Below are 10,155 nucleotides of genomic sequence, written 5' to 3' on the forward strand. Positions count from 1 at the left end.
TAACAGTTGTTCTAGTCTGCAAATGCTTTATAATGGTTTCTTACTGAATACTTTACAGAAGTTTTTCACTATACTTTAAGGCAGCGTTTTGAAGAGATGGAAATACAGAGGACAAACAAACAATAAGGAAGCATATGTAATTCAGCAATTAAAATACTTCTTCCTTTTACTATCTGTATTTTCAAGCTTTTGCTGCAAAGTATATCATTAGCTACTTGCAATACCACGGTAAGGAAATGAATGACTCATGCATTAAAATGCTCAAATTTCATAACACATCAGCTGCAATGAGATAAAGGACATGCTTTTCCAATCCAAGGCAGACAGCTGTGCATCCATTCTGCCTCTGATTTAAAAGCTGGCTGAATGCAAGTAATATTTTGATGTGATGCTAAACCCAAACTAATTCCCCCTTTCTCTCAGAAGTGCACATTCACTCATGTGCAGTGCAATTATAATCCAGCCATATGGCTCCCAAACTGGAGCTGGCTCTGATCCAGGCAGCTCGGAGCACAGGTGTGACTGTCTGTACCTGAGAGATAAGCATTAGTTCTGGGAAGTTTCATGCGTGGCTAAATGGTTGTGATTTTAGGAAGAGAGAGAGAGGGAATGTCTTGTACAGACACCAGCTAGCTGTAGCTAAAATTCTTCGGTAGGATCTGTCAGCGGAAACTTGATCAATGCTCTGGATTTCTGTTTGGTGAAGAGCAAAATATTTCCATTTTAACAAGGTTTTTTATGAATAGGTTCTGACTTAATATATACAAATGTACAATATACAATAGATACTATAAAGAAGTGTACAATGCTTTCTATTAAGTCTTTGATTTCTCTAGCAACTTGGTGTGTGATAGAGTGGAGATTCACTGGCTAATTGATATGTATAAATTAGTCCAGATATCATTTGATTCTTTAGAGTGTACATTTAGAAAACCTGTAATTATTCACATTGCAATTTTAATAAGAGTTTGTTACTGTCATCCCCCTTCAGCAATTAAAAAGAAGTCTCAGGGAGAGGCTTTGCTGAAAATACTTTAATTACAGTCTGAGTTATTTTCCCACATCACGGAAGCAAAACATGCTGTACAGTCCTTACAGCCTTCTCCCTATTTCCTCTGCTTTATTGCTTTCCATGCAACTCAAGAAACATAAATCCTTAGAATTTATTTTTCTGCTTTGTTTCTGCAAAGGCATTACACTCCTCATCCAACTTAAGGATATCATGGAAAAAGTAGATCAAAGCAGGGTTGTATTACAATTTGCTTGCTGCTGTTCTTTCAAAGATCCCATTTCAGCAGCATATGACTAAAGCAGGGTTTTGAGGTATTCTGGTCACTTCATAGGGATTTCCAAAAGCACATGGTCATGAAATGTACTTAACTTCCTTCATATGGAAATAAAATTATATTTAAATTATACCAGTACTCTTGAAAAGTTTTCTAGCCCATGTAACTGGTTATCCTTTAACACATATGTAGGTGTGCTTGAAGACTTCCCTAAACAAAACTAGCATCAGTGGGCAACGCTTTGGTTATTTTCAGTCATTTAGATCCTCAGCAGAATCCATGCTACATAGTGATCTATTTATTTTCATACATTCCCTTTAAAAAAGATGTCTGAGGGGATCAGAGCTGAGGGAAGGATTTTGTAATCTCGTGCTCCTTCTCTCTGTTTTTACATGTTGAAGTCCTCTCTCTGCAATAGATCCAAAAGGCCTCATTTGAAGATAGTTACGAAAAACAGATCTGTAGAGATGAGCTTAGATAATGTAACTAGTTACAGAAAGTCAGAAGGTTTACTTTTGTATAAAACAGTTGTGACTATTTCTTGGCTTAACCTCTGTTCTGGAGAGCCATGTTTTTATGAGGAATTGGAAGATTTGGCCGCGGCTGTGATGTGTTTGAACCATTAAAGCAGCTTGCAGTGAAGTACAGAGATTAAATATTTCTAAACTGAAGCTACAAGCAAACAGTTTATAGCTTCATCTGTGAGGAAGGTGCTTTCTGTGTCCAGTAAGACTTGTTCTCTAAATCAGCAAGAGTGCAGCAGTGGGGATTTGCCAGAAGATGTCTATGCAAGTATAAGAAACAGGGATTGTGATAGAAGTAGATACAGGGTGTAGTATTGCAAATTATTGGTGAATCGCAAAACTGATCAATAAAGATCTCTAGAACAGCATTCATCTGGTCTACCTTACATGCTGTGAAATCTTTATATCAAACAAGTTAGTTGCATTCCTTGAGTGGAAGGAAGGAGGACCCTCAAGAAGGCCCCTCATGGTCAGCAAAAAACACATTGCCCTCCTGTCTCACCCATCTTCTCAGCTGAGGAAGCCTCGACACTCAGGTTTCAAATAACCCCCACCCGAGGTGTGCGGCTGTTGATTGTGTCTCTGTTCCAATCAGCCTTGAGTTGTTTTCTCTGTTTCCAGTAAATGGAGAGTTATTTTCAGGAAAAGCCATGAACACTCAAGTCAAATAAAACCAATATGAAGTGGGAAATCCTCACTTTTTCACCATAAACACTGAAGTGGTGAAGTTGGAAGCAAAATGAATTGAATTTGCAGGGCTTGAGAAGTCAGGATTAGGCCTTTATGCATATTCGTGCTCAGCCTGTGGCTGTGTTGCTACTGTTCAGTTTTTAGGACATTCACTTTAGGGTCTCTTTTTTGAAATGGTTCTAATGAAGTTTTACAAGCTGGAAAAAAAAATAGAAAGACAATATGTTGCATGTAAGGGAATTATTTTTAAAAATTGCTCATTTCTAATGGCTGCTTTCCTTTTACAGCTACTTGCAGAGGACTGGCCCTTTGGTGTGGAAATGTGTAAATTAGTGCCCTTCATTCAAAAAGCATCAGTGGGCATCACAGTGTTGAGTTTGTGTGCCCTCAGTATAGACAGGTGAGACCCATTTTTCCCTCAAACTCTGTACTCTCTTAAATAAGGGCATTGCCCCAAATTCTCTTTTCCATTCAATTAAGAAGCTGAGTTTAAAAGCCAGTTAAACCAGACAGCTTCTTTTGTTTCTTTGTGCTTTTAATCTGCAAACGTATGCTGTTACTTCAGGTACAGAGCAGTTGCTTCTTGGAGTCGAATTAAAGGAATTGGAGTGCCAAAGTGGACTGCTGTTGAAATTGTACTCATCTGGGTTATATCAGTGGTATTGGCTGTTCCTGAAGCTATTGCATTTGACATGATAACAATGGAGTACAGGGGAAAGGATCTCAGAATCTGCCTGCTTCACCCCACACAGAAAACATCCTTTATGATGGTAAGACACCAAAGTTGGTATCACAGCTCTCTGGAACAGCTGCTTCAACTTCCCCAGTGTTCTGTGGATCACAGTGTTCACAAGTGTATGAGAAATGCATCTGAACATGTTCCGATGAAATCCTGGCAAATTTCTGAAGTATGTTAGCTAAATAAGCACCTTCAGAAGACTATCTTTTTGTGAGTTGAGGGCACATTGCTTTCTTGTCCTGTTTTCTCAGCTGTAACATACACCTTATATAGATATTTTTTCAGGACAGACTGACCAATTTTTTATAGTATACTTTTCAAAATTGTCAACAGTTAACTCTTAACAATGCTTTTTTTTTTTTTCTTTTTCCCTCTTCTAGTTTTACAAGCAAGCTAAAGACTGGTGGCTGTTCAGCTTTTATTTCTGTTTGCCACTGGCTATCACAGCACTTTTCTATACTCTCATGACCTGTGAGATGTTACGAAAGAAAAGCGGGATGCAGATTGCTTTAAATGATCACTTAAAACAGGTAAAAATTTATCCCTGACAACTTTGTTGACTTTACTGCCACATCATTGTCTTACTCTTTTATGACAACTTCAAGATAACTACTAAGGAGTACTTCATAGCAGTGGTGCTAATAAACTCATGTATGTATCAAAGCGATTAGAAACCTAAGTTCAGTGATGATCGCAAGACAGTTGTTCTTATCTGCTGTCAATACTCCAGATTTTATAGGCTTATTTCTTTGTAATAATGAGAGCTGGGTATTTTGTGATTAAAACTAAGGTCATCCCATGATATTGAAACTGGTTAATTTCATGCCAAACTGTAGTAAGGTTATCAGTATCAGAACAAAACACATTACAGAATACACTCCAAGTTAGTAGTGTATCAGACGGAAATATCATGTGTCATGAATGGAATTCTAAAAACAGATAATTAATTTACATTTGTACTGTAAATTATACTTGTGATCCATGCTTTTCTAATAGCTAATTTTGCATGCTAATTTGCAATGGTGGTGTAAATAAGCATGATCTTCTTACCTTGATAAAGCTATAATTTCAATCTCTTAGAACCATGAATGGAAGAACTGAGATCAAAGTGCAAGAAAATGCAGTTGAAAACTAGCTGGCCTTTGAAAGTGGTTGAGCTGATGACTATCTTCCTCATTTTGATTTAAAAGACTGTTTATGTCTGTGATTTTTCATATCATTACTCATACTTTAGTAAATTAGAGATACAGAGAATTGGTGCAAGACATCTAAAACAACAAAGAACATTAAGTACATATTCCAAGAAAATAAAGTACTCTGATGTTCTCATAACTCCTATTTTTATAGGGATTTTATTTTATTAAACATTTGGATATTAGAAGGGAACAACCATCAAGAGAGACACAGAAACTACAGCGATGTTCTTTCCAATTTTCATTTTCAGAGACGCGAGGTGGCCAAGACTGTGTTCTGCCTGGTACTTGTTTTTGCCTTGTGTTGGCTTCCACTTCATTTAAGCAGAATATTGAAACTCACTATTTATGATCAAAAGGACCCCAATAGATGTGAACTTTTAAGGTGAGACTACACAAATAAAATATATATGTGCTGCTGACATTCTCCATAAGGATATTTGGATTTCCCAATTAATTAACTTGTTCTGTATGTCTGAAGTTTTCTCTTCTTCCTTATCTAGAACATTCGTGTTTCACTCCATTAACAGTTGGGAAACTAAGAGGAAGACCACAAACAGAGGGCTTCTATCCTGTTTGTCCAGTCTTTTCCCGATCCCTTTTGGGGATCTCATTCTATGTAGTGACATTATGTGGATGTGGGGGAAATTCTGTCCCTATTTTCCATTTTGACTGAATAGATAGGATTAAATCTGTGAAGAAAACATTGGGAATATTTCCTCCCAGAAGTTAAGGCAACTGGATCTTTTGAAATTACTTTCATGAGAATGGTCTGCTGATTCAAACTTTGTCATTAAGCACAATCGTTACCTGCATGAGTTAATACTATTGACAGAGGTCCCTTTACTATCACATTTCTTCTTTGTTGAGTATAGTGGAAAACAGTCTTCATAACTGTAAACATTTTACAAGAAAATTAGAAGTCTCACTTTCTTTAATTTTCACGCAGCTTTTTTCTTGTGATGGACTACATTGGCATTAACATGGCCTCATTGAATTCCTGCATCAATCCAATTGCTCTGTATTTGGTGAGCAAGAGATTCCAAAACTGCTTTAAGGTAAGAGACTAATGGGAGTTGCACCTCTGGTTAAGAAATGGTGTCACCTGTAAAATTCATTGTCTAGCACACACACAAAGTGTTTTAAACCTTTGTTGAAGTTTACTTTAAATTTCATTTGGATTACGGTAAGTATTCTCACCCTCTCCCTCTGAAGCTGTGTAGAAAGGTACTGAGGATTCATAGAGTTAAAAAAAGAAAACAAAATAGCATAACGTGTAATAAACCTTCCTAGCACCATGGTCATAAGCCTACATCATTTCCTGACTGGTCCTGGCATGCGGCCACTTTGAGAGCCCTGACAAAGCAGTCTTGGGCTGCTCTGCAGAGATTCGTGTAGTCGTATCCTCTGCGATCCAACAGAGGGAACACACTGACCCTGTGTTCCCCAGAAACTGACTGAGCACTTGGTTCAGTAGGTGCATAGGTAACAAAGAGTGTATGAGTATTCCCTTGTCACTTTCAAATGCTAAGGGAAAGGTCTGATCTGCTAGTAGTTTTGTCTAGGCTTGTATCAATAGCCTTGGGCACTCATTCTCCACATAGGACTTCAGGCTCTGGTTTGCAGCCCTTCTCTCGTCAGTCCTGCAGCTTTACAGCCAGGCAGATCTACCGTGTCTGCTCATAAAATGTCTAGATCTGACATCCAGCAGCACCAAACATCACCGGTGTTCTTTGAGCTTTTTTGAGGCCGCTCACTGTCTTCAGACAATGAGGTTCTTATCAAGATTCTTACACTGCTGTGCAGTAGTTCTTAGATTTTTCTTTTGTTGCAAGACATTTAACAGTTGATCACTGCTAGGCCTATTACCTAGTTGTGTAAATTCTTCAGTGGCTATATTTTTCAGATACCAGTCAGGTCTACATCTAGTAGTGTAGTAGTGCAGTGATGTCTCCCTCATACTTACAACACGTTGCAAAAGCTTTAAGTGTTGACCTCATCTTCCCTGTCTACATTGCTGGCACTCTGAAGGAATAACGGGCTAAGAACACACAACAGTCAAAGCTATGATTGTGCAGAGAGAAAAAGCCTGGGACAGAAACCATGTAATAACCCCTCCTGTCAGGACCATAGGAGGACTTTCAGAAGCCAGTCAGTCTGTAACACTTCAGCAAGAGGGCTGAAGTACAACTGCTACAATTTGTGTAGTTTTTTACCATTCTCCAACTTAGTTATCTTTTTTTTCCCTCTAAAAATGAACTAAACAGCGCTTTGCTTAAGAAGTACAGATTACTCCATAATTTTTTTACAGGAAGGATTATGAAAGAAAATAAGTGATTTTATTTTCAGATGCATGTAGAATTGCAGACCAGACTCAGCTGGTATGTATGTGGCTGAAACATTGTTCTCCCTGCCATCCAGTGCTCAGTTTGCTGTGGCTAGTTGTGATCTGAGCAGTGCAGAGCATAGCCTTACTATTTTTGGCTTACATTGCCTTGCCAACATGGGAGCTTACAGATTGTCTCTTTCATAGAGTACCACTGAAGAAGGGCAGTGTTTCCATGCATCCTGCAACATGTGCAAAACAAAATGGTGCTAGATGTTCATTGTTCATTTCTTTCATTTTTACAGTCATGTTTGTGTTGCTGGTGCCAATCCAAAGATCTGTTGTCCCTGGAGGAAAGACAGTCGTGTTTAAAGTTCAAAGCTAATGATCACGGATATGATAATTTCCGTTCCAGTAACAAGTACAGTTCCTCATAAAACAGGTATAATAGGTATATTCTCATATATTAACACTGGTGTCCTTTGAAGAAAAAGTGGCAATTACTTTTAATGAGATGGTAGCATTCAGAAAACTTTAGTTTTGTTTTTGCACAAAGAAGACTTGATAAAAAGAATTGCCCCAAATCTGTGTGGCTTTCAAAATCATGGACATTTATAATGTCATTTATAAATAGCATAAAAAGTCATTGTTAGCACTTGAATCCTTCTGAATCAGCACTTCCGAATGATCCCTGCTTCCTGTATATTAAATCATCATTTGTATTCACCGTAACAGTTGTAGGAACTGGAGTCACAGTAATTGCTAAGCAGTATAATATACTTTAATTGGGCCAAAGCCAGTATTCTGTTATAACTCAATATATTATATTATCTTTTATAAAGCAGATTAACCACCATCACTGTTGTTTTGTTCTTGGTTTTTTATTTTTATTTTTAAATAAAACCTGAAATATGTTGTAATACAAGTTTAAATGTAAAAAAGTAGAACTTTTTATCTGGGTTTTATAGATGTAGTTAATGAATTATTAAAGGATGCAGTCAAATTGAAAGTGTATTTTGCTCAGATGACTGTTTTTACCCATTGTTGTGGAAGGAACCTCCAAGGCCTGTATAAATACTGTTCTGTAGCCTCTTTGCTTATTCAGTGCATTTAGCAGCACTCGAGTATGATCCATTTAACTGTTTCCATGTTATTTGTGTTGAATGGCAAGAGAAGAGAGAAAAACACACAAAAAGCAATAGCCTCGAGTAATAGATCCATACAAACAATGGCTAGTATTGGAAACTACCAACTTTTAACTGAAAACAAATTGTTTGTATCCCTTTGTAATGAGTGGGCATTCAAGAGCCCTGACAGCTTTCTCAAGATACTTTTGAGACAGTCAAAGCTGCAATTGGTATACTGTCCTTCAGAAACAGCAGGTGGAAAAAATGTAAGAAAAAATCAGTGGGAGAAGTTGAACATTTGTTTTCATATGGATTTAAGTCTTCACGAAGAAAAATAATTCAGAAATTGTACTTCGAAAGAGCAGTATTATGTAGCACACTCAATGTTGTTTTAAAATGTTCTTTTTCGGTAGTGCCACATTTATGAGCTTAAGAAGATGTGTGATTAGTTTCTGCTTCTGTAAATAGTTTAGTGAAGCTTAATTAATTATAAAGCATTAAAATGTGGGCAGGACCCTATAAAAAGCAGAAAGATAAAGATGCCTGTAGTAAACATGGTGTGTGTTGCCAGGAGCAATACACATTTTGTACATACATAACAGGTCATTCTTTGGCTATTCGTGTCCTATGAATTTGTTAAAGATGTCCCTAAAGACTTATTAACAAATTTTGTGCACTAAGGCATGAGTCTTTCAAGAAAAAAATATAACATGCTTTTATAAAAGACATTTTTTCAGTAGGCATGGCATGTTATTATAATGAAATTATTTATCAAAACTCAGGATTTTTTTTTAATTTCCAAATTTCACATAAAAGGACTTCTACCTTTTTTGTCCAGCCTTAACTCACTTTAGATTTTTTTTTTATCAAGTGCCTTAAATATGATCAGGATGAAAACAGTTTTTATGAAATGTTCAGCTGATGTTTCTTTGGGTGAGGTTTATCTCACTGGAGTTGAGGTAGTTGATACCTTGAGGACAACTGAAAATAGGAGAGGTGAATTCCATCCCTGCTGTTGCCCCATCAAGAATTAATAAGTTTATGTCTGTATAAACAAAGGAACTAAGCACATGCATTTGAGCATGTTTCTGTGTGTCTGTGTGTGAGTGTGTGTATATACATTTGTTTTCTAACATTAGGTTGCTGTTACCTGCAGCACAAACACCCAACTGCTGTAATACTGAAACTCTGAAGAACAGAACTTTTAATACATTCATATTTATGAAACACTTTTGGCTTCACTTTCATGGAAGTGGGAAGCCATGACTGTCACTTCACCCTGCCTGCAGCTTTTTTCTGTGAAGTGTGTTTCTTCTGTTAAGAATGGATAATCAGTTAAATCTTAAATTCAATACTGGTCAGTGCTATTTTCATCAAGTTTTATATCATTACAATATTGTACATGTATATGATTGTTGTTTTTATTTAAAATATAGCTGATGCATTGTGTAATATTTTTCATTTTTCCTGGATTAACTCTTTAAGACAAGTCTTGCTAAGTGAGTGCAAATAAAGATCACATATACTGCCCACTTTTCAAAGTAGTACGTACATATTTGTACACTTCTTGTCTTTTTTTTTTTCAGTATTTTTCAAAGCAGTATTTTTGCTGAAGGTCTCATTTTCTGTAAAAAAAAATTCAAGAATTCTGCTTTCGTATACTTAATACACAGAAGGGATCAAATGCATTTATGTTCTACATAAACCTATTTCTCTAATAGTGAACACTGACATTCTGTAAAGTTCTCAGTAGAGATCTGTTCATAGAACATCTGAAATCAGCGAATGTTAAACATTCAATTCAGTTGGAACAGCATTAAGGCAGAACTTTAAAAAAAAAACACATGCCTGAAATTTGCTGCCTTGAATTAAAAAAAGAAAAAAAAACAAAAAAAGATGCTCAATACTATTTTTTCTGGACAAGAGAATTGAAAAGCTAAAAAGAGGATAAAATCAGTTGTTGGATTAAAGCATCCCATGTAAGACTCATTTCAGCCTCAAACAGGGGGTTGCAGATAGCAGAACAACTGCAGAGGGAAGTTCAGTGTGTAGCGTGACTGAGGAAGAGTCATTGGTCACAGTGGACTGAAGAGCTGACGCATGATGAAAACAAATGAACTTGGAAGAAGCTACAGCACAGCTCTATGCTTTGGCCTTCAGATGGCAGTTAGATGTTTGCTGCTGCTCTGGATTCTGCCTGCGTACAGCTGAGTTAGGAGAGCAAATTTCAAACTGGGTGGACTGAACTGATGCACTGGTACTACACCTCA

The 10,155-nt window shown here is 36.9% G+C and overlaps 1 protein-coding gene across 8 annotated transcripts in view; it reads left to right on the forward strand.

Annotated features, from left to right (window-relative positions):
• EDNRB (endothelin receptor type B) overlaps window positions 1–9,780 on the forward strand; it is a 56,842-nt gene extending 47,062 nt beyond the window's left edge. For all 8 annotated transcript variants that reach the window (XM_085215678.1, XM_085215680.1, XM_085215681.1 and 5 more), the window contains 6 exons: window positions 2,788–2,900; window positions 3,066–3,270; window positions 3,620–3,769; window positions 4,684–4,817; window positions 5,382–5,490; window positions 7,064–9,780. In XM_085215678.1, coding sequence (XP_085071804.1) covers window positions 2,788–2,900; window positions 3,066–3,270; window positions 3,620–3,769; window positions 4,684–4,817; window positions 5,382–5,490; window positions 7,064–7,195 — 843 coding nt within the window. In that variant the 3' untranslated portion in view covers window positions 7,196–9,780. The remainder of the gene's footprint in view (window positions 1–2,787; window positions 2,901–3,065; window positions 3,271–3,619; window positions 3,770–4,683; window positions 4,818–5,381; window positions 5,491–7,063) is intronic.
• The last annotated feature ends 375 nt before the right edge of the window (window positions 9,781–10,155 follow it).

The sequence above is a fragment of the Meleagris gallopavo genome, chromosome 1 (assembly GCF_905368555.1).
Source record: "Meleagris gallopavo chromosome 1, MGAL_WU_HG_1.1, whole genome shotgun sequence".
Classification (NCBI taxonomy): domain Eukaryota; kingdom Metazoa; phylum Chordata; class Aves; order Galliformes; family Phasianidae; genus Meleagris; species Meleagris gallopavo.